Consider the following 24,557-nt stretch of genomic DNA (forward strand, 5'->3'; position numbering starts at 1 on the left):
ATTAGATGAAATACTTTTAATTTGTAAAATATTTAATTGACTGGATTACACAAAAATAGGCATTGCAACATAAATATTTAAAAAAAAAATTGTTGAATTGTTTAAAATAATTATAATTGTGATTTATATGAAAAAGTCACAATTTAAATCTAATAATTATATACTATTTTATATTAATTATTTACTATCATATACTATTTATTTATATTTTAAATGAACTTTTATTCTATATATTTTCAGTTTTCGTTTCATTTTAGTTTTAGTAATTTTGTGCAGTTTTGCTATTTATTAGTTATTAGTATTAGTATTTTTATGAATATTTCTATATAGCTTTAATTATTTTAATTTCAGTTTTAGTGTAATCCTGCAACTTAAATTTATTTATTCAGTTATCTGGCAAGGAAATAAGTTTCTAAGTTTTTTTTTCCCCCTATTATTATATAATATTTTTTTCTAATAATATCTATTATTTATTAATTTCAGTAACAGTAATAGTTTTAGTTAACATAACATTAAACCAAACAAATATTGTAGCTCCTCAGAAGTTTGTTGTGAAGATATAATTAGTTGGACTTTTATGTCCCACTGTTTGGATGGGATTTAATATTCATCCCGGAGTCTGAGTCCTGTGCTGTGATTTGTCATTTGAATAAGGGGCGGAGCCTGTGGGTGTAATCAGTGCTCTGCTCTCCCGTCCACCCCTTTTCCCCATCCACCTCTTGAACCCTGAACCCCATTCCTCCCCTCCTTCCCTCCTCCTCCTCCCGCCTCTCTGCTTTTGGACTATAGATGACTCTGACCACGGACAGTCAAGCGATGTGTGGGGAGAGAGATTACTTCCTCCCTGCAGGATATACGCAGGTAACTGCCACTGCTAAAGTCACCAACGGCCGCAAGCAGTCTGAGACGCATCACGGGTTCATTTGTTTATCTGTCTCCGCCTGAGCCTCCGTCTGTATTAGAGCACTGGCTGAAACGAATATCATTTCCGTTAGGATACACTAACTTCTACCGCATGACTTTGTCTGTCTCCTAGCCTTTTTGCATCACTCTCAGAGAGACCGTAGACTTTTGGTTACATCATTTTGCAGGGATTTGATGTCTCGCACATCTCGCTTCTCGTCGATTCGTTTCAAGGAAGCACACACTCTGACACTTTCTTGGTTTCTCCGCTGCATCTGTTTTAATCGCATGCATTTCAGTAGCGCGCAAAGACTCCTGGGAAACCGCGTTTGATGGGTAATGCATGTGTCTGTCAGGCTGGAGAAGTTTCCTACTCTGTTTTTTCCTACATTTTCGGGAACTGAGATGCATGAATGCAAGAGGAGAGCTGTGCTCATGCGCTGTTCATCATTTTGCTTTTTCGCTGCAGACAAAGATGGTCCGGAGAAGAAGAAAGTTAAGAAGGAGTCGGGGGCTAAGAAGTCGACCCCTGTGAACATTTTATTCGGCTACCCTTTATCAGAACGAAAGCAGATGGCACTTGTCATGCAGATGACGGCGAGAGACAACAGTCCAGGTAAGAACGATGAACACAGAATGCTTTTTTTATTTTTTTCACCTGTTGTTCTGTTTTTCTAAAAAAAAAAAAAATCAGGTGGTTTTACACTGAAGTAAAAGTTGTCACTGATTTTCTTTAGTAGATCATCTGTTTCTCATGTTCTTCTTCATGTTCAAAAGCCAATATTTGCTCAAATATATTAAGTGTATACATGTTTTCAGTATTTATTATGATATTGGGTCATTCTTTCAACAATGTTAATTCAGTATTATTTATATACTGTTATATTATGCATTATTATTTTAATTTAGCCTTTATTTCTATAAAATTTCTATTTTTTTTTTTTTTTTTTTTTTTTTTTTAGTTTGTTTTAATAATTTTGTGTTTAGTTGGTTAGTTTTGTTTGTTTGTGTGTCAGTTTGTTTTAGTAATTTTAGTACTTCAACTTATTTTATTTCAGTTAGCTGCCAAGGTGGCATTTATAATTTATTTAATTTTTTTACATTTATTTTTAAGTTTTCATATAATATTTTTATTTTATTTTATTTTATTTCAGCTTTATTTCAATTAATGAAAATTATTTTTAATAACTCTAAGTTTTAATGCTTTTTTCATTTTTATCCATTTCTGTTTTTCTGTATTTTTATTTATCTTTAATTTGATTTTAATTTTGTAAGATACATTTTTGTTTAACGTTTTCAACTGATATTTATAGTTTTTTTCATTCCGGCTTTTTCTAAATTTTTTGTACTTTTTTGTCATTTTTAATCTTTTTTTTATATTTCTATTTAGCTTTGTTTTTTAATTAATTTTAAATAAAATTTAAGTTAATTTTAGTACTTTTATGCACGTTAGTTGCCAAGGCAGCATTTCTCATTTTCGTTTAAGTTTTTACGTTTAAGCATTTTTAATCTAATATTTGTGTTTTATTTAATTTCAGCAATATTTCAGTTAGTTTTAATTAATAGTCTTGGTTAACTATAATAGCACTCTCTCAAGCCAGTATTCACCAGTTTATTTATGATCAGCTATGATGTGATCTGTCTGTTATCAGAGCGTTCACTTCCTTTTGTAGTATATTCAGGTCAGATCGACAGTTGAGATAAACCGTGTGACCTTGACATTCTGGTTAATCGGTTTGTAATCTCAGATACCACACCGAGCCACCCGTCTCAATCTCCGGCAGTGCAGAAGAAGATCGCTAGCAGCTCGTCCTCACGACAGAAGGACAAAGTGAACAAACGAAATGAGAGAGGAGAGACGCCCCTGCATATGGCCGCCATCAGAGGAGACGTCAAGCAGGTGAAGGAACTCATTGGGCTCGGAGCAGATGTTAACGTCAAAGATTTTGCAGGTGAGACTGTGTGTTTTATGCACATTTACAGGATCACATCACCCGTCAACAAGCTGTCTGTAGTTTACTTTCATGTTTTATGCAATTAAATAATCATCTTATATACATTACATTTGCATTTATAAATGTATGCATTTATCCAAAGTGACTTACAGTGCATTCAGGCTATACATTTTTTTTTAACAGTTTGTGTGTTCCCTGGGAATGGAACCCACAACCTTTTGCGCTGCCAATGCAGTGCTCTACCACTGAGCCACGGGAACTATTTAAATATGATGGTGGCTAATAAGTTACCACACTTGATTTCTAATAAGAGTAACTGTAGTTACTAAGGTGTTTTGCCCCAGATACAATTAACATGGTCAATTTTGAGTGTAAATGATGGTCACCATTATTAACCTACATGTTTATTAAAAGAAAGTTTTAACCCTGTAAAGCCTGAAATGTGAAGTTATAGTCAGAAAACTGATAATATGAATAGTCAGAAAGCAGTTCATTGAACATTTAGAAAAAACATAGAATGAAATCTAAAAAAAAGTTTGCATATGCGTTTTTTTGAGTATCATATTTGGTACATCAGTCTTTTATGGCTCATATAGTATGATATAGTGACAATACAGAGCTAAGATGAACTTCTGATAGATTGTAATGTAAATCAATGAGCTCTTTATAACAGTATAGCATACCAATTTCATAAAATGCATATAAATATCAGTTGTCAAAAAGCAAAAAGACCCGTGAACCACAAGCTGAAGGTTTTGTACAATTATACTAAAAGGCCTATTACTTGCTAAAAAAAGTATAAACTGTCAATCAGGCGACAGAAGGCCTGGAGGAGATTGTGTGCAACAACAAAGATCATGTTGATGATTTAGAGACCTTAGAAATTTGCTTATCATATATGATAGTCTTTTTAGGGTTAAACAGTTTACAATTTTCCTTCCAGATGTAGGAACTCACGAGCCATTGTTGGTTTATCTTTTTCTTCAGGTTGGACGCCTCTCCATGAAGCTTGTAACCTTGGATACTATGATGTGGCGAAGGTTCTGATTGGTGCAGGAGCGGAAGTGAACACACAGGGATTGGACGATGACACTCCGCTTCATGACGCCTCCAGCAGCGGACACAAAGATGTGAGTTTTTACTTTAAATGATGACATTTATAGCTAGTGTTTGACCTACATGGATTTTAAAAGCTGATACTGATATATCGGTTAAAGTAAAAAGTTTGAGTGAATTTGTTTTTAATGATCTGAAAACATTTTAATCTTCATAGTGCTTTAACATTCATTTTGTATTTTTTTTTTTTTTTTTTTTTTAAAACAAGTGTCTAACATAGATGTCAGCGCCTTTGATACTGTTTAAAAAGCATCCCAGAATGCAACTTAAGTTGGTTGAGCATGCATGAATGTAGACCAAGTGTGTCCAAGTTATTAGAGTGTCCAAACTAATTTAATGACAAATGAAATGCACACTTAATTTACATAATAAACAATAATAATAAAAAAAAATACTAATAATTTTCATTAGGCATTAATGGGGCTGTGGGTAGATTTTAGAGTACTTTTTTTTTTTTTTTTTTAAACAGCAGAGTGAACACATTTATTGACTGATGACGATACTATCAAAGTAGCCAAATACCTGTTGCAAGAACCTGTGGTAATTGTGACTCTTTCTGATAATCTGATTCGCCTGTGTACATTATTTCTGTCATGTTTTGCCAAACCTTCATAGATTGTAAAGCTGCTCTTGCGTAATGGAGGCAATGCCTTCCAGGCCAACAAGAGAGGAGAGAGACCGGTTGATGTTGCTGACTCTCAGGAGCTTGAGCAGTTACTCAAGGGAGAGATCCCACTGTCTGAAACAGACGAGAGCTTTTCAGGTACAGAGAGTGTTGGCAGGAGATTTGCCAGTGCTGTTACAATATTTAGAGAATTTTGCTCTTTGTAGATCTGAAAGAACTGAGTCCAAGTCAAATCTCAAGTAACTTTCTTTTGCATGCTGTTGATTACCTCACACAATAATTCTATATCTTTCACTTTATAAAGCAATTAAATTGATGAAAAAATTGTTGGTTGAGCCTTTGGAATAGTAGGTACTAGTTCTGCTTATGTGCAACATACATCAATCTCTATTCAACCCCATCTTTAAATTATTTTACATTTGATGTCATAGCGTGTTCCCTTGTTTTCATTATTTTAAATGCCACAGAATCAGAAGATCCACCTTCAGTAAATCCATCCAGTGTAGATGAGAACATGGAGTACTCTGATGCTGAAAAAGACTCTGACAGTAAATCGACTACAGTGAAGGCCTCATCATCCATGTCAGGGCTAGACGAATACGAGTTTAAGGATGAGGAAGAGGAGGAGGACCTCAGTAAGGCACTTAACGACCGACACATCCTACGGCGAGAGCTTCGGCAAAAGGAGAAGGAGGAGAAGGAAAGGAACCACTATGCTTCCAAACAAGGCAGCAAAAGCGACCAGTTGACACCGACGTGCAAGTCGAAAAAAACAAAGGCGTCCCGTGTCTACTGCAGTTCAGACAGTTCGAGCGATGAAGCAGAGGTGCCGACAGAAAGAAGGACTTCGCCCACCAGGTCGGTCAGTGTGGATGGTCACAAAACGGATGGTAGATCGAAGAAAGAAGGCTTGAATCTGACTCCAGTAGAACAGAAAGAAAAAGGTAAACAGAAGAAAAAGAACAAGAGCCAAAGCAAAAACAAGGAGAACCAGGAGGTCCGAGAAGAATGGAAAGAGAACAGCAAGTCACTTCTGTTTTCCTCGGCAGCTGTGTCCGACAATTCTGACAAGAACGTCAGGGAAGAGGACTCGTTCAAAATGTCATTCAGTACAAAGGATGACACATCGGTCCACCTCTTTCACCTGTCTGTAGTCAAGTCCCCAAAGCTGAACCACAGCCAAACTGACAAGCAGACAACTCCACTGAAACAGGAAAACGCTAAGACTTGTGTTTCTATCGCTGATGGATCCTGTCCAGGGGAAGGCGTCAAATACAACCACTACACGGAGTCTGACTTCTGCACAGAAGGTTCAAGCAGCAAGAGCTGCAAGCACAAGGAAAAGAGCAAACATCACCACAAAGAGCTTAACTTGGATGGAGATGATGGCAGTTGCAGTCCTTTCAAAGACAGTAGTCTAAGCAACAGTATGGACAGTTCTGAGGCTGTCTTCAGGAAGACTGACAAAGATGGGAAAGTTGTAAAAAAGCACAAGCTGAAACACAAGGAGAAGGAAAAGTATAGGAAAGAGTATGAGGCCGAGAGGAATCGCCACCGTCAAAAAGAGCCACGCAAGGACGGACATAGGAACATGGAGTTTGATCGGGAGTTTTGGAAAGAGAACTTCTTCAAAAGTGATGAAAATGAAGAACTCACAAGCAAATGTGAGATGCCTGCTGGTGGATCTCCTTCAAAATCCTCAGACTCATCGCCTGTTAAAGAGGAAAGAGGGGCGTCAAAAGACAAACATTCAAGCAGTAGCAGCAGCAAGGACAGAAGGCCAAAAGAGGAGAGAGAAAAGGACAAGTCCATTAAAAAAGAGAAAAAAGATGTGCCCCTTAAAGAGGAGCGGGGAAAGGATGGAAAAGGAGATGAAGTTGATGACCGGACTGAGAGTTTTGGCTCTGGCCGCATTCCTGACAGCTCACTGCACAGTTCAGGAGTGAAAGAAGTAGTAGATGATAAACCAGTCACTGGCAATTCAGCTGACCAAGATCAACTGGAGTCTCCAGAGAAGAACTCTAGAGAGAAAAACGATAAGCGACCTCCAATAAAGGATCGGGAGTCTGAAAAATCTGATAAGAAACATGCAGATAAAGATAAGAAAGTAAAATCTGAGCATTTACCTGATAAGCCTGAATCTCACAACTCTACGGATCGGTGGAAAGAAAAGGAGAAATTAACAAATATTTCACATTCATCCAATGATAAGAGCCATAAAGAGGGTGACAAGCTCAAAGCAATGTCTTTAATGAAAAAGCAAGAAGAGAGCAAGAAGAATAAGGACAAGCTTGACAAAAGAGCTGAGAAAGAGCACTCTTCTGGTGACCACAGAGACAAAGATAAAACAAGTTCTGAAAAGAAAGGCAAAGTCCCTGACAAAACCATTGATCATGGAAAATCTGACCGCAGTAAAGAAAAAGAACGGGACAAAGATTCTGACAAGAGGAAAAAGGAGAAATCAAAAGAGACCACCGCCTCTTCCTCATCCTACTCCAATCTAAAATTGTTATTGGAAGAGAAGAAAGGCTCTGTTTGTGAGAACAATAAGGTTGCTTCATCTAAATCAAAAGAAGAGGCAACCAAGCCTCTAGAGAAAGACAGAGATAGAAGAGAGAGGGACAGAGAGTCTGAAAGGCATCGAGACCGTGAGCGGGACCGACACAAGGAAAAGGACAAAGATCGATCCCAGCTGAACAGGGATGGCAAAATTAGCAAGCCGAAACTAAGTGAAGTGGACTCCAAAACTAAGGTTGCACCTACTCTAAAGGATACTCGTCCCAAAGAAAAGAGGTTGGTGAACGACGACCTCATGAAGACCAGCTTTGAACGCATGCTCAGTCTCAAGGACCAGGAAATTGAACAGTGGCACAGGAAGCACTTAGAGAAAATCAAGCAGAAGGAACGTGAGCGGCTAAAGCAGCGTCCAGGAATCGACCCTGGGAAACAGAAAAGCAAGGAAAAAACTAAAACAACCTCTTCGTCCAGTGAGCCTTGTCTATCCAAGGAACTAACTCGGTCAAAGAGCTCAGAAGCACCAGATGGCCAGCGCGAGAGGGTCTTAAAAGATGCCACCAGTGGAAGAACGCTCTCGCTAGATGTGAAAACCTTCGGGAAGAATGGACCAGTCATAGAAAACAATCTCAGTCGGTCTCCAAGACCAGAGAGCGAAAAATCTGGCGTTATGTCAAGATCAGTATCCATGATCTCTGTGGCAAGTTCAGAAGATTCCTGTCATGCAACCACACTGACACCTAGACCAACTGAATATGATTCTGACATGAACATGGAACCTTCAGATCCTCAGCCACCTTTCCTGCAGTCTTCCCTCACTGTACAGTCCTCCAGATCACCTACTGTTCAAGATACCAGCAGTCTTCCCGAAGCGGCTCTCTGTAATCGAACACCACTATCAAGCAGACATGCGTCCCCATGCTTAAGGGCTATTCTGGATGAAGAAGCCAAGGTGCCACCAGCTGAAACTAGAACGACCGAAGAGTCTCAGATCATCAGTACTGCATCACAGCCAAACAGTGAACAAGCTGCGGTTCATCAAACCGAGATTAGCGTGCTCCCTGTTCAGGAAACTTGGAGCAGTCAAAGTCTTACTAGTGCTCTTCCAGAAAGTGAAAATCTGACTAGCAATGAAGGTGAAGGCTTCACTCCCGATTGTCAAGTTCAACCTTCAACACACTTGCGAGAGTCTAGTGATAAGAACCTAGGTAGCCTCACACAGGCTAACAGTATGTTTCAGACCCCTTTGCAAGAGCAGAGCAGTTCTTGCAACACTAGTAGTCAAGTAGAGCATGAAAGTCTTGGTCGGCTTGACATCCCTGGTGCCGGAATGACGGAGGGATCAAAAAAGGAGTCGTCACTAGATGTTGCATCACAAGTTGCATCATTTCAGTCTTCTGACACACACAGTTCATCTGACAACTGTGCACCTTTGTATTCTAGTAGCCAGCAATGGGAAACTGGCGCTGTTACCCGTAGCGAACAGACATTTACAGCAAACTCTGATTTGAGGCCAGAGCAAAGAGAAGAACCCTTGGTTGTTTCTGAGAACAAAGTGGACAAGAGTGGGGAAGACGTCAGCGAAACAGATTGCACTCCAAGTACATCTATTGGTTCATGTAGATCCAGCTCTGAAGAAACCACTAAACCACTGCCGAGAACAACCAGTGTCCAAGAGGATACAGAAAAGGGTGATGGAAGAGTGCAAGACGAAAGTACCTCAAGGTTCTCCAGTGAGCCATTAGCTACAGTTGATGCTCAGCCAGAGAAACATGAGCAAGGCCTTCATACAGCTTCAGCAACAACTGTGTCTCGCTCCACCAGTCCAGAAAGAATCCCTGAGGAGCCCATGGAGATGTCTGAAGATGTTTCAGACAAGGACCGAATCACAGAAACGGATGGGGTGAGGGTGTTATCCTTAGAAGAAGGTGCAACAACCCAAGCTCTACCTGAAAGCGAAGCTGATGTAGACGCATCAGACCAGCTTGCTGTTGAGGAGAATCCTATGAAATCAGACCTTCAGGCTAATGTAGAACAGGGTCAAAGCAGTGCTGCTGTCCAGCCTGATCATCAGGCAGAGCCTCCCAGCGGTGTGACCTCAGGAAGTTCCTCCCCGATATCAGTCATGGAGAGAGATTCCGATTCATCTGGGGCCAGAGCCAAAGTCCGACTCCTTGAAGAAGAAGCTGACATGCAGGTGACCCATCCAAGGAAAAGAAAAATGCCTAGGGTTTCTCCTCCGGCCCAAGCGAACCTTACGGCTCAGCAGGTCAGAGAAAAGACGCAGCAGTCCTTAGCTGCAATTGTAGATGCACTTAAGCTTGAAGAGATCCAGCCTTACCAGACCGAGAGAGCAAACCCTTATTATGAATACTTACACATTCGCAAGAAGATCGAGGAGAAGAGGAAAGTACTTTGTAGTGTCATTCCTCAAGCTCCTCAGTACTACGATGAGTATGTGACATTTAATGGCTCCTATCTGCTGGATGGAAACCCTCTCAGCAAGCTCTGCATCCCAACGGTAAGCTTCCATTCTGTGAAAGTATTGATTGCAACTCAAACTAAAATGCTAAAATCTAAAGTCTTGCTAATGCTTTTGCAGATCACGCCACCTCCCTCACTACCTGATCCACTGAAGGAGATGTTCAAACAGCAAGAGGTGATGCGTATGAAGCTAAGACTGCAGCACAGCATCGAAAGGGTAAATGGAACGGAGAATGTGTACTGTATTTATTGATCATCAATCTCTAGACCAGGGTTTTCTCAAACTGACGAACTATGGACCCCTAGGGGTTCATGATAGAACTGCAGGGGATTTGTGAGAAAATGTGTAAATAATTAATAAATAAATAAATATGACATTATTTTTTTAACATAAAAAAAATTTAAAGCTAAATGTAATAATGCCAATAAAAAAAAACACAAAAAATACAAATAAATAAAAAACTAATACATTTTAAATAAATACAATTTAATTAAATTTTAAAAAATGTTTTTAAAATAATATTAAAAATGTAAGAGTTAAATAGAATGATGATGATAATAATTATCATAATTTTACCTGTTATTAGTTATATTGTTCATAATATTTAGGTTTGGAAATCTATTTTACAGATATGTAGTTACTAAATGTTAACATAAATTATGTAGTATGTAATTATGTACAAACACAAAAGTTACAAAAGTGTCAACTTTTAAACTCTATAATTATGTTTAAAAGCATCTACATTCATATGCAGAAACAGATAAATATTATTTTGTTTTAGGTTATTTATTTATTTATTTGATTTTTTTTTTTTTTTTAGCTTTAGCTTGCTGCATTTTGGTTGCAATAAAGATGACTTAAAATGACTCAGGTGTTTTGCTCTTCCAGGAAAAGCTGATTGTATCCAATGAGCAGGAGGTTTTGAGAGTTCATTACCGTGCTGCAAGAACACTAGCCAATCAGTCGCTTCCATTCAGTGCCTGCACAGTCCTATTGGATGCTGAAGTATACAACATGCCCCAGGACGTCCAGGTAAATGGTCACATTAGTAGGAAATTATTTGAAATTAATGAATCTAAATTATTTTTATGCAGTCAACATCAAGTCAATGGAGCTTAACTTTTAATACCTCAGAAAAACAGCTTTGCAACATATGGTTCATCTTTACTAATGTATTTTTTACATTTCAGGGTGATGATGGGAAGACCTCTGTCAGAGATCGGTTCAATGCGAGGCAGTTTATGTCTTGGCTTCAGGATGTAGACGACAAGTTTGACAAGTTGAAGGTACTAAAGCAAATAGGAAATGAAATGCAACGAACAGCTAGCATCTGTAGAAATGTCATGGTACATCGGCCCCAAAAAGTATTTGTACACATTAGCCACACTTAAATACATTAAAGTTATAGCAACAGATCAGGTTTTATAAGGTGAAATTGTGTCCTTTTTAAGATGACGTAAAGGAAATTTAAGCAATAAATGGAAAGGAATATGGTCAGTGTGGTCTCTAAATGTAAATGTCTTGTATTAGCAACACTTCAAAGTTTGAAAATACAACTTCCAACAGACCTCCATCATTTTTTTTTCAACTCTTTTTGCAAAAATAAATACAAAAAAAAAATAGCTTCAGGCTTGAATAGCTCTGCTCCTAACCTCTAGAATATAGAAACAACTGCAAAAAAGTGAGGTTCTTCCTCAGTACTTTTGTATAAATATTCTTAAATCAGTATACATTTACTTGATAAGCAAAATGGCATAAAATAACAATAAAAAAATGATAAAAAAGGAAGTGAGTTTATGATAAAAGCAGGAGCAAATACCTGCCAATGGGCTCAGAAAAATACACTTAATTTAAAGGGAACATTTAAAAACAGATGTTTGTGCTTGTTTTAAGCATAAATGCATTTTGCTCAGTTTTTCAGAAGACAAGAATTCATATGTTCAGCCTGCATCTCAAGTAAATGTATCTTGATTTAAAGATGTTTATATATTTGTATTGAAAATCAAAACAAAAAATACTGCGTAAGATTTTATTTATTGCAGTGCATCTCTTTATGAATTTAAGACTTTCAGCTCCTATTTAAGAACACATCAGGCCTTTATTTGTGGAAGGGTAAATTAAGACTCTGAAAGACCTTTTTAAGACCGTCAGATAATGAAATTTCAAATAAATTAGATTTTATTTAAAATAAAGATAGCTACTGCAATATATTGAGCTCACATGCCGCTTTGATATTTTGTTGTCTAATGCAATGACGTTCGTACATAAGTGTGACTTCTGTGAGTTTCTGTCTCTGTATGACTGACTTGAATCTCTGTTTTCCTGCAGACGTGTCTCTTGATGCGTCAGCAGCACGAAGCAGCAGCGTTAAACGCCGTTCAGCGTCTGGAGTGGCATCTGAAGCTGCAGGAACTGGATCCCGCCACTTACAAGTCTACCAGCATTTTTGAGATTCCCGAATTCTACATCCCCCTCGTGGAGGTCAACGACGACTTCGACCTGACGCCGATATGACCCACCGATGAGATACAGAGACGACGATTTAGTAGCTGTCGGACCACGACGAGTGATGATGTCAAGACGCGAGCGTAGGGAAAAAACACACGAAGCACTTGATTTGGAGGTGTGTGCGTGCGTGCGCATGTATGTTGTGTGTTTGTGTGTCACGGTGCACATGTTGTTGACCGGACGCTTTCTAATAAAAGAAGAAAAACAACACAATCGAGCGCTGCACTTCCAGGCTAGCTGTCATCATTGGTTCAGTCTGTGTTCTAGTTCTGGTTCCCGGTCCAAATGCACTTCACCATATGGGCGCCAGATTGGCTCTGAGAGACTGCAGGCCTAATCTAAAACGCACTTAACCCTGAGGTCTACCATCCAGAACGGTAGACCTCGGCTCGACAGAGGAGCATCAGAAAAACCAGCCTCCGGAGGGTGAAGACCACCATCGGAAAGCGCGCGAGAGATTTTCCTCCTCTGTTGAGAAAGATCTCAATCCAACATGTTTCTACAGTGAGTGTTTATAGATTATGTATAGACTGTGCTCCTCATTTTTTAACTTATTTTATACATACTGATTGTGCATTTGTAAATAGCCATGTAATTATTGTTTTAAATTTGTAAAAAAGGAAAGAAAACTGAGAGGACGGAAAAATTTAAGTAATAAATATTTTGATTGTAAACTTTTTGTCTAATGTTTAATGGACCAAAGTTGTTTTTACATTGAAGTTCTTTGTTGTTGTTGTTGTTGATGTTCGCTTAACTCTTTAAGCATGTGTTTTGAAATGCTTTTTGTTTTATTTTATTTTTTAATTCCTCTTTTATCCCTTTGACATTCATCAAATCCGATGTTTTTTGACTTGTGATTTCTATAATGTGCATGCTTTCGCAGGTTCGTCCCTTTCTGAACAGTTGTACTGTGGTGAGGTTTACTGAAGTGGTCCTGGTTCTTTTCTGCCATTTGTTGTATCTGTTGGTAACATCCACTTCCTGCGTGTTGTCTCTTGTGTCTTGCGCACATTTAAAAAAAAAAATGGAAAAAGAAAAAGTTTGTTGTGGTTTCTCGATAGGAAAAAATACCCTTACTTTTACAGTTTTAATGTGAGATCACAACAAAACCTATTTTTTACAACGTAATGCCTTTTGGACGATGGTTCTAAAAATGTCTATTTTAATATTTACTTGTTACATGAGGATGTACATATTTGTAATATATAATTGAATAAATTTTATTGGTTGTGAAATCTGTTTTGCCCTTTTTAAAATTTTTGTTTGTTTTTAAAATAGTCTAAACAGGGTTCCCAGTGTCATGGACGTGGAAACATTAGTCTATTAAATCTTAAAAGTCATGGAATTTACTAGTGAATATGAATGTTACTCTGCAAAAATTCTCAAAGCAAAATTCTCAAAAATCCAGACTTTTTGCACACATTTATATGTAACTTTTTGGGTACAGATGGTTATGTATGCATAAAACTTATTTTTTTGTCCAGCAGATGGCAGAGTGGAAGGATTAAACAATATGAATCAACATTTAAAACTATCCTTAAAAAATAATTTAGATTAATCTGTTTGAGTGTATGAATACTGCATTGTTTTGGAGCTATAATTTAAAAAAATATATATTTAGAATTATATTATTTATAAAATGCTAATATTGATACAATTAAAATTCTTAAATTATATTCTTATAATAATGATAATAAATATTATTCATTTAAAATATCTAATTCTTATTAAAGTGAATAATAAAAATAATTTATAATTCGTATTATTTAAATTATAATTTTATTTCTTAAAATATATTTATTATTATTATTATTATTATTATTATTATTATTATTATTGGATAGTTAAAAGTGACTGAACTACCAAACTTTCAGTTAGCAGTCCAAATCTTTAACCACTATGATGCATGTGCTTTTGTTGAGCCGTTTTGAAACTTTTAATAATTTGGCAGATCCTTTTATTCAAAACGACTTACAAATGAGTAAAAAGACCAACAGTTTATCATAAGGATCCAATAATATTTGCAATACCGAGTAATCTGTGTGTCTTTAAGAGCGCGTCTCTTTCTGCTGAGTTCATCGGGCTGCGATACTTAAATCTGCGATTCTGATTGGCTTAAACCCACCAGCGCTGTGAAAAGTAACGGGTATAATGTGACCTCGTTTGTGCGCTTCTTCCTGTTTTAGCAGAGTTCTGAACAATAATCGACGCCTAATAATAACAACACTAGACATTAAATACATAGCGAAGAGTTAAAACAAGATTTATTGTGTAGACCGTTGTTTCCGACTAATCCGAAACAACATCCGAGCCAGTGAGCCACGCCCCCCCTTAGAAAAACGTGTTATACTAAAATCCCCTCTACCCACTCACTTCCCACATCTCTGAAAAAAAAACCCTCACATTTCTATACACAGAAAAAAAAGACAAAACAACAAAACATCCGCATGAGAGACAGTCAAAAACCAAAGGAAAGTGTTGAGAACGCTTTAAAGTGACACAGTAAGTACGCATATTTATTTGGCAAATAGATGTGAAGATGTGACGTATGTCAGATATGTGACGTGATAATCCTTAGTGTTTTTGCGTCATGTTCGCGATTATAGAGAAACACCAGCGCTTTTGGACGGTCAGTGTGTTTTTGTGCCTGTATGTATTATTATTCAGTAAAAGAGTCTTTGAGGCGTTTATGCTAAGCTTTTCTTTGTTTTTATGAATTTTATGTGAGGAAAGAACGTTCAACACGCCACTGAAAAGTTTTTCAGTGTTCTGCATTCCAAATCTGTATTTAATTTGCTTGAATGTGACGTAGCTGGATTATATTTTCCAAGTTTGCTTTAAAAAATAAAATAAAAACATTATTTATGCTATGCATAAAAGTTCTGAAAATACTGTTTTTTATATATATATATATATATATATATATATATAATATATATATATATATATATATATATACATATTTTTTTATATTTTATGTTAAAATATTTTTTTTAATTCTCATGAGTTCTATTGTGTATACTTAACCAAAAAATATAGTCATTTTATTATTTATAATAATAAATAGTATTATATATTTTAATATATATTATTTTATTTTATTTTTGGTAATTATTTATTTATTAAATAAATTGTATTCATTAAATCCAAATCTGAATTTAATTTGCTTGTATGTGACGTAGCTGGATTATATTTTCCAAGTTTTCTTTAAAAATAAAATAAAAATAATTTATGTTCTGAAAGCACTGTTTATATTTATATATAAAAATATTATATATAATAAAAAAAAAAAAAATATAAATTTTATAATTATATCAATAGTTCAAACTTAAACAAAAAACAAAAAAATATACAATTTATAATAATAAATAGAACTATATATATATTTTAATATATTATTTTATTTTATTTTTTGTAATTATTTATTTATTAAATAAATTGTATTCATTAAATCCAAATCTATATTTAACTTCCCTGAATGTTAATTTTTATCTAGATATCTATTTCTATATGTTTCATTGTACATCATGTGATCTGTTAATAGTTGGTCTTTGTTGAAGGCAGGTGTGTGGAGTTTGGTTCAGGATGCGGCCGGCTCTGTTCCTCTGTCCCGTCCTGATCTCTCTGTTATTCCTTCTGTCTGGACTGACAGTCATCAGCGGCTGTAACAAAGCTCTGTGTGCCAGTGACGTCAGCAAATGTCTTCTGCAGGTAAGACAGACGCTTGTTTGTCACACCGGATCCGTTCCCAATGTTTCCTCTCCTCTGGAATTTTGAGAATTGTACTTTTCATCTTTATCTACGTTTTAATATCCGTTCATGCTGAATTCCACAAGTCAGGTCTCCCATGGAAATATCAGGGAATTTGAGAAGTCATGGAAAATGTCTGTAATAAATATAATTTTTTAGTGTTAGCTCTGCTCTGAAATATTTCAACAGATATAAATTGAGAGTATAAAAGCTGTATATCATGTTTTTTTCATAAAAGTCTGTATGTAATAACCACGAGTGCCTGTTAAAGTAATGTAAATGAGCTCCAGCAGGTGCTTCTGAGCTGTGTCAGCTTCATGCTCTGATACCGTTTGAGTTCATATTTACACCAGAAGGAAATCTAATCATCATTAACAAAGATTCATTGTTTTAGCTTTAGGATTTTTTCAAGATTCCTCTTCAGTAGCTCAAGTTGGACGTGTGGAGTACTGAAAAATGTTTGAAAACAGAACGATGCATTTACATTTCTGTCTTTCATCATAATGTTTTGAAGATCATAATATTGTGATAAAGTTCCAGTGAGAAGCTTTTCTTCGTGGCACCTGTGTGTGTGTGTTTGTGTGTGTGTGTTTGTTTGTGAGTGTGTGTGCTTGTGTGTGTGTTTGTTTGTTTGTGTTTGTGTGTGTGTGTGTGTGTGTGTGTGTGTGTGTGTGTGTGTGTTTGTTTTTGAGTGTGTGTGTGTGTGGGTGTGTGTGTGTTTGTGTGTCTGTGTGTGTGTGTGTGTGAGTGTGTTTGCGTGCGTGTGTGTGAGTGCGTGTGTGTGTGAGTGAGTGTGTTTGCGCGCGCGTGTGTGTGTGTGTGTGTGCGTGTGTTGTATGTGTGTGTGTGTGTGCGCGTGTGAGTGCGTGTGCTTGTGTGTGTGTGTGTTGTATGTATGTGTGTGAGTGTGTGTGTTTGTGTGTGAGTGTGAGTGTGAGTGTGTGTGTGTTTGCGCACGTGTGTGTGTGTTTGTGCGCGCGTGTGTGTGTGTGTGTGTGTGTGTGTGTGCGTGCATGTTTTTGTGACATATCAGGACACAACTTTGTATAATGTCATGGGTATGACACAGATATTACTAGGAGAGGGTGACTTATGAGGACATAACCCATGTCCCCATTTTTCAAAACGCTTATAAACCATACAGAATGAGTTTTTTTTGAGAAAGGAAAAATGCACAAAGTGTCCTGTAAGGGGTAGGGTTAGGTGTAGGGCAATAGCACATACAGTTTGTAAAATATAAAAACCATTACGCCTATGGGATGTCCCCACAATTCACAAAAACAAACGTGTGTGTGAGTGTATTCTGTGTGGCACTTTCTGTTGTGCATGTGGCTCAGTGTTTATTTTTAATCTAGATGTCTGCCCTTGATACCGTGGGACAGTGTGGTATCAGATGGTAATAGACTGGTATTCCAGCAAGTGTCATAGAAAAACCACGATACCATGATGGTGTATTTGGGAAGGTCCTACATCCACCGCCAAGTATATATTTTCATTTTCTTTTTCTTTCTTTCTTTCTTTCTTTCTTTCTTTCTTTCTTTCTTTCTTTCTTTCTCCGTTCTTTTCTTTCCTTTCTTTCTTTTTTCCTCTTCTTTCTTTCTTTCTTTTCTTTCTCTCTCTCTCTCTCTCTCTCTCTCTCTCTCTCTCTCTCTCTCTCCGTGACGTGTCTGCTGTGATTGGATCTGTGTGTGTCTCTGCTGGCTGTGTTTACTCTGGTCTGTGTGTCCCGGTGAGACTGGCAGAGGAAGAGAGACAGAGACAGACATTCTCGGGATGTGAGACATCTTTCTGGGGAATAAACAGAGAGGTTGATGACGTTACACGAGTAAACAGCCCGGCACACGCACTGATGAGAGATAAACGAGAGCAGATGAGACAAACCTGCTGGAAGCAACAAAACAGATTCTTATTTTCTGGGTGTTGTGTGGTTGCTAAGGTTTTCTGAGAGCTTGCTAGTTTGTTGCTAGGGTATTATGAATATTATCACTTTTATATTTTTTTCTTATCTTTTGATATCAGTATTTATTTTCTACCATTAATGGGGAAGGAAATGCATTCCACGTCTATTAGACCACAAGTTATTGTTAATAAAAGTAATTTGTTAACTGAAATAAAGCTGAAATAAAATACAATATAAGTATTAGATGAAAAACTAATAAATTAGAATTTGAAAAATATAGTAAAATAGTGTTAAAATTATTAAAACTAAAATTAAAATAAAATTAAATGAAAGCTAAATAAAAATATTCACAAAAAATAATGGAAATGAAAGTGAAATTTGGTTATGAGTATGAGAGAATATAAATTAGGAAAATTTAAATTAAAATTAAAATGTAAAATAACAGCTAATTTAAAATATTTTTAAATATTATAGTATTATACAAATAATAATAAAATAACACAGAAATGTATAATAATTTGGAGCCCCATGAAATCAGTTTTGGTTTTCCCAAATTTTGTGTTTTCATTTTATTTTTCTGGACCAAATTTCTAATGAAATTAATTTTTAATAAAAATAATAATTAAAAAAATAGCCATTTTAAAAAAAAAAAAAAAAATTGAATGATATAAGTTAATTTCTTAAAAATGTAAACACATGAAAATGTAACAATTAATTTACAATAAGGTGTGAAATAAGGTGCTATAAAAAATAAAACAAAAAAAAAACCAATATCTCTGATGACAAAAATAAAAATAAAAATTAAAAAAGAAAATATATCAATGTAATATTAGAATAATCTGTATTTTTGTTATAATTATTATTATTTTGAGAAGTACATTTCACTATAAAATAGCAGTGTGTTTGTCATATTTCCATGTATACGATCATCTAGATATAGGCATAATATAGAAAATTACTCAATTTTATTATTGACCCCCGAGTTGCTAGGACACTGCTAGGATGCCCTGCATGGTTACTGGTGTGTTTTGGTATGTTGCTATGGTGTTGCAAAGTGGTTAGTTGGTTGTTATGCATGTTGCTTCTGTAGCTTCTGTTTGAAATCTGATGAAAGTTCCTGTGAATGCGTGTGTGTGTGTGTGTGTGTGTGTGTGTGTGGGCCGTCAGTCGTTTGTCTCGAGGTGGGGAAGCTGAGGCTGTTTTAGTCACACATGAATGCTTTGTGGGGCAAGGCAGCACACGTCCCGTCCGCTCAGAGCACTTTCACACTCGTGCAGCACAAACACACACACTTTCTCCTGCTCTCTGTTGTTCTGCTGCCTGAACAGCCCTGTGCTCCACCAAATAACACTCATATATAAATGTGTGTATGGGTGTGTTTGTTCCTGGAGAGCAGGCGAGAGGAGAGAGAAGGAGTGAATGTTTAATGTGCTTTATTGTCGTGACAAACACTGTTCATTATTATTGCTGAGCCATTAAATGAGCTCAACATAAATCAGGATGAAGCGTGTTACTTCTGTAATGTGTCATATTTCAGAGTAAAACTGTAAACTGCATAAAAAACTAAAACAATAATTAAAGACAATATTTTCCATCCAAACGGGAAAATAGATTCAAAGATTTTGAGTAAAGATTACAAGAATTTATTGACTTACTTGCACTTAAATTAACTGAGAGAATTGATATCAGTTGGATCATCATTAAACCTTTCCTTCTGTAATGTGTCATATTTGCAAGTAAATCTGTAAAATATAACAATAATTTACATAAAAAGATAAAATTATAATTAAAAGCAGAACAGGAAAATTGATTTAGAGGTTGAGCATTAAGATGAAAAATTATGTTAACAAATGCTTTGAATAATATTTTTTATAATAACAATAGCATTCACTGATAAATAATTCATAAAAGACCAGGAAAAACATAATAATATTAAAATAATGATAATTTTAATAATATTTAAAAAATATTTTGTTAAAAAATCTGTGCGTTTGTGTGTGTGTGTGTATATATATATATATATATAGGCAGGCCTATTTTTAAATAAAATTCAGTTTTAAAATATTTTTCAATATTTTGTTTTTATATTTTATGTTAGAATAAATAAAAAAATTTTTTTAGTTCCATTGTGTATATTTAACCAAGAATGTAGTGATATTATTTATTAAGTGACTGGAAATGTAATAAATTAATTGTGAGAACTGATGGGTCACAATTAACCTTTTTTTTCTTTTGTACGCGCTATCAGACATTATAGTCGCAGTCAGGCTTCATGTCAGATCTGGGCAGAATGCTCTCTTCTTCAGATGAAAGCGTGGATTGTTTGCAGGTACAGCAGGAGTTTGTGAGGCTGTGTTTGAACAGGTTGTGCTTTAGCGTCTTGAAGTGAAGTAAACTGAGCTTTTATGGCTTTTATGTAGTTTGGCTCGATGATTCTTTTAAGGAATGCATGAAAATCGCACACGCAATTCCCCAAACGAAAGAGAACGGGGCAGGGAGCGGGAATTGTCTGGGCTTGTTTCTTTTGGAAGTATCTGGCCCACGAGTGTTTTCAGGTATTGGCTTTTATGTGTTTCTATTGTAACTCTTTGTGTTTCCTCTCCTGAACTTTCAGTTTTAATGGCACACACACACACACTCACACTCACCCTCACACTCACTCACACACACACACACACACACACACACACACACACACACACACACACACACACACACATCTGGAAACTGACCTCTTCCTCGCAACTGCTGGCAAAACACGAAACACAGAGAGCCAAATGTGTGTGTCTGTGTTCTGCTGTTTTCTCTGTAATTATAACTCTAAATGTGTCCCAGGTTTGGGTCAGTCTTTTTCCCCTCTCTGCTGGGCCTTTGGAGGTTTTTTATTTTTTATTTTTTTCAGATTGGAACAGTTTGCAGCTCTGTTTCTTTTCAGCCTGGTGTTATTTCTCATATTTAAATGTTCTTTGTCTCTTTGGGTGGTTTTCTTTTAACTCTTACAGCTGAAAGATCTCGACGTTTCCTTCAAGACTCTTGGCTCTCTGTAGCACATGTGTTTGGAGCTAGACTTCCTTCACGTCATGTCATTTTCCCGCCTGAATGTTTATCTTTCGTAATGTATATTTTGTTTGTGTGTGTGTGTGTGTACAGGGTCTGTGTCAGTGCCAGCCGTCGGAGGGAAACTGTTTGTGTTGTAAGGAGTGCATGCTGTGTTTGAGCTCTCTGTGGGAGGAGTGCTGCGACTGTGTCGGTGAGATTGAAATCAATACAGAATCGATACTCATTCAGCACTTTAACTTAAAAAAAAAATCTAAATAAAATAAAAATCTCATAGCTGGTCCATGAACTATTTTATTTTATTTTATTTTATTTTATTTTATTTTATTTTATTTTATTTTATTTTATTTTATTTTATTTTATTTTATTTTTGAATAATTGGTTTATTTTAATCAATAAAAATTCAATAAAAAGTATACATTTATACATAAAATACATTATGTGGAGGTATTTTGTTTTAAATAAATCAAAATTAAATTATGAAATAAAATAAAATTAATTCAAAATTCATAGTCTTGGCTCAACTTCTGTTTAATGCTACTAACCAGGTCTTAATAGTTATAATCACTTTTTGGGGAAGTCATGGAGAAGTTGTGGCCAGAATTAAATTATTTAAAAAATGCATTATGGAGTTTTTTTCTTATAAATACATATTCCATAAAAATAGTTTATGTACTTATTTTATACTACACTATTTTTTGATTAATTGGCTTATTTTAATCAGTCAACCAATTAGTTCTTAGTCTTAGCTCAACTCCTATTTAATGCTATTAACCAGGTCTTATAATAATCACTTTTTGGGGAAGTCATGGGGAAGTCGTGGCCTAATGGTTAGAGAGTTTGACTACTAATCCTAAGGTTGTGGGTTTGAGTCTCGGGCCGGCAATACCACGAATGAGGTGCCCTTGAGCAAGGCACCGAACCCCCAACTGCTCCCCGGGCGCCGCAGCATAAATGATACCCACTGCTCCGGGTGTGTGTTCACTGCTGTGTGTGTGTTCATTGCTGTGTGTGTGCACTTTGGATGGGTTAAATGCAGAGCACGAATTCTGAGTATGGGTCACAATACTTGGCTGTATGTCACTTCATACTTTTAAATTTTTTGAATCAATCAAGATTAAATTATATACATAAAATTATATAAAAATTATATATAAAAATATGCATTATGGAGGTATTTTCTTATAAATACATACATATTCTATACATTATGTGGATTTTTTATTGTATTATTTATTTATTTATTTTTGTAAATACATATAAATGTAAATTATAAAATAAATACTCCCATAGTGTGTAACAAAACATAAATAAACAAATATATTTTACAAATCTGGTGTATGTACAATAACTGAAATAAAATAAAATATAAAAAATGGTTTATTTAAAATAATATAATAATATAAAATAGCAAAATTGCATAAATGAAGCAAAATAAAATAAAGTGATTATTATAAGAATAAATTGATTATTTGGAATATTAAGATTTGGACTGAGACTATAAACTGAAGACAGGTTGTGTTAACAGGTTTGTCCAGTGAGAGCACACTGATCCAGATACTCTCATTCAAACACAAACTCCAGATCAGTTCAGATGAGGTTTTCCCGGTTCACAGTTGTAGGGACAGCCAATCAGAGTACAAAAGTTTAAACCAGATCATTCCTAAACATAATACAAAAATAAGCAGTTTATGACGCGAAGAGCTTTGGGAAAGCAAACCATGCTTTAGATGCCAGATTTGTCTGTTTTCATTCTCTATATTCGATTGGTATCCTGTTTAAATCATTGCAAACGGCACACAGATAATGCATGAGCAGTAATTATCTAGTCAACAAGGCTACTGATAAAACTTTTATGACCAGATGAAAAAGATGCATCATACCTAAGACATTCTAAAATTAAACACAATGCATAATGCATCCATTTCTCACAACATGGACATAAAAGCATCAGATTGTAGAGCTTGTTCTGTTCCAAACACTCGTTTATTGGCTGAGAGGGAAATGAGGGATGTGTGTTGTTCCTGAAGGCTGAACCTGCCATGGTTTTGGTAATCAGAAGCAGCTGTGCTGGCAGTCTCTCCACAGATAATCTGAAACACAAGGTCTCTGCAGCGTTCTGCTCCTTATTAAAACCTTCATTCATGATCTGATTACCATCTTTAACAGCTGTTTATCTCTCAGAGTGGAGCTGCTGTTGATTTTAAATGTCATAATATTTACTAAAAAATAAAAGTTCACAAAAAAATAACAAATACACTCACAGAAAAGGTTTTATTTTATTTTATTTTATTTTATTTTTGTCTTTGCTCAAATCTTAATAATCAGGTATTATTATAATCACTTTTATTGTATTTTATATTATATTCAATAAAAATGAAATCAAATGAAGTTAAATTATAAAAAAAACCCCAAACAAACAATTACTCAACCGCCTTTATTCAACTGAGAAAAAAAAAAAAATCTAATATTTTTCCAATTTTTATTTAAAAAATAATGGTTGGAATAGCATGGAGTTGAGTAAATGATGACAAAATTAGTATTATTTTTAGTTAACCTATTTCTTTAATAGTTGTTGACAAATATGAATTTTTTTAAATGAATATTTTTTCTTTTTTTTTCAAATACATTTAATATTTAGATTTAAATACATTCCAGTATTTACATTTAAATATGATAAATAAAATAAATAATAAATAAGTATTATTTATAAAACAAAATAATCTAAATATATGGTAAATGTTTACATTTAAATATAAAATATGTATGAAATTATGTCACAATAGCTACTTAAATAGTTACTTAAAATAAATAAATAAATGCAAACAAAAACTGCATTATTCATTGCTAGGGCTATTAATATGTATGTAGCAGTCAAGTAGTCTTCAGTTGGGATTACATTTGCTTGTAAAGTTCGTTTAGTGCCTTTCCGTCATGATGCGTGCAAGTTCTTCCTTTTTTCTGTCCCACAGGAATGTGTAACCCCAGGAATTACAGCGACAGTCCTGCCACCTCCAAGAGCACCGTGGAGGAGCTGTACCGACCAATCCCGTCGCTCTTCCGCGCTCTGACCGAAGGCGACGCCCCCATTAACATGATGGTCGTGTCGTTCCCCGTGGCGGAGGAACTTTCCCACCACGAGAACCTCGTGTCTTTCCTGGAGACTCTCGACAGCCAGAGCCACAACATCTCACTGCCGGGCAGCAGCAGCGTACATGATGGTGCGTACCTGGGGGAAAAGATATTAAAACATGATTTTATCTTGTTTATGATTAAACTCTTTAAAAGAATAGCTTAGCCAAAAATTAGCATCTGGTTTAACAATGAATATGCTATTTTCCACACAAGGAAAGTGGATGGTGTTTTATGCTGTCAAGCTTTAAAGTGCAACTTAAAAATAGTATTAAATCTGTACAGCTGTGCACTTTGTTATGGAAAATTATTATTCAGCTTGCTAACAAGCTTAAATATTTCACCTCAAGATCTCATTTTTTGGTTCACAAAAGAAAGAAAAGTGTTTGGAATGAGTGGTTTAGTAAATGATTATTTGTTATTTAATAGTAATAATAATAGTAATAATACATTTTTATTTTATTTCACTTTATTTTATTTTGATCTTTTTATTTTATGTCTTTAGTTTATAGTCTTGGCTCAAATTATTGATCTTAATAATCTAATAATAATAATTCTAATAATCACTTTTATTTTGTTTTAACTAAACATTTTAAATAATTTTAAAATAAA

The 24,557-nt window shown here is 35.4% G+C and overlaps 2 protein-coding genes across 4 annotated transcripts in view; both read left to right on the plus strand.

The window, feature by feature from the left end:
- LOC109112066 (ankyrin repeat domain-containing protein 12-like) overlaps positions 1-13,341 on the plus strand; it is a 51,131-nt gene extending 37,790 nt beyond the window's left edge. For 2 of the 3 annotated variants that reach the window (XM_042712881.1, XM_042712872.1), the window contains 10 exons: positions 790-861; positions 1,373-1,519; positions 2,652-2,855; positions 3,846-3,988; positions 4,590-4,737; positions 5,067-9,634; positions 9,716-9,814; positions 10,487-10,630; positions 10,789-10,884; positions 11,927-13,341. In XM_042712881.1, coding sequence (XP_042568815.1) covers positions 790-861; positions 1,373-1,519; positions 2,652-2,855; positions 3,846-3,988; positions 4,590-4,737; positions 5,067-9,634; positions 9,716-9,814; positions 10,487-10,630; positions 10,789-10,884; positions 11,927-12,112 — 5,807 coding nt within the window. In that variant the 3' untranslated portion in view covers positions 12,113-13,341. The remainder of the gene's footprint in view (positions 1-789; positions 862-1,372; positions 1,520-2,651; positions 2,856-3,845; positions 3,989-4,589; positions 4,738-5,066; positions 9,635-9,715; positions 9,815-10,486; positions 10,631-10,788; positions 10,885-11,926) is intronic. The other variant, XM_042712887.1, reaches the window with a different exon arrangement.
- Positions 13,342-14,531: 1,190 nt separating this feature from the next.
- Positions 14,532-24,341, plus strand: LOC109113101 (twisted gastrulation protein homolog 1-A-like). Its single transcript, XM_042712895.1, has 4 exons — positions 14,532-14,608; positions 15,667-15,817; positions 20,907-21,006; positions 23,786-24,341. Exons 2-4 carry the CDS (start codon positions 15,692-15,694, stop codon positions 24,109-24,111), a joined length of 552 nt encoding a protein of 183 aa, XP_042568829.1. The 5' UTR covers positions 14,532-14,608; positions 15,667-15,691; the 3' UTR covers positions 24,112-24,341.
- The last annotated feature ends 216 nt before the right edge of the window (positions 24,342-24,557 follow it).

This window comes from Cyprinus carpio, chromosome A2 (genome assembly GCF_018340385.1).
Source record: "Cyprinus carpio isolate SPL01 chromosome A2, ASM1834038v1, whole genome shotgun sequence".
NCBI classification, from domain to species: domain Eukaryota; kingdom Metazoa; phylum Chordata; class Actinopteri; order Cypriniformes; family Cyprinidae; genus Cyprinus; species Cyprinus carpio.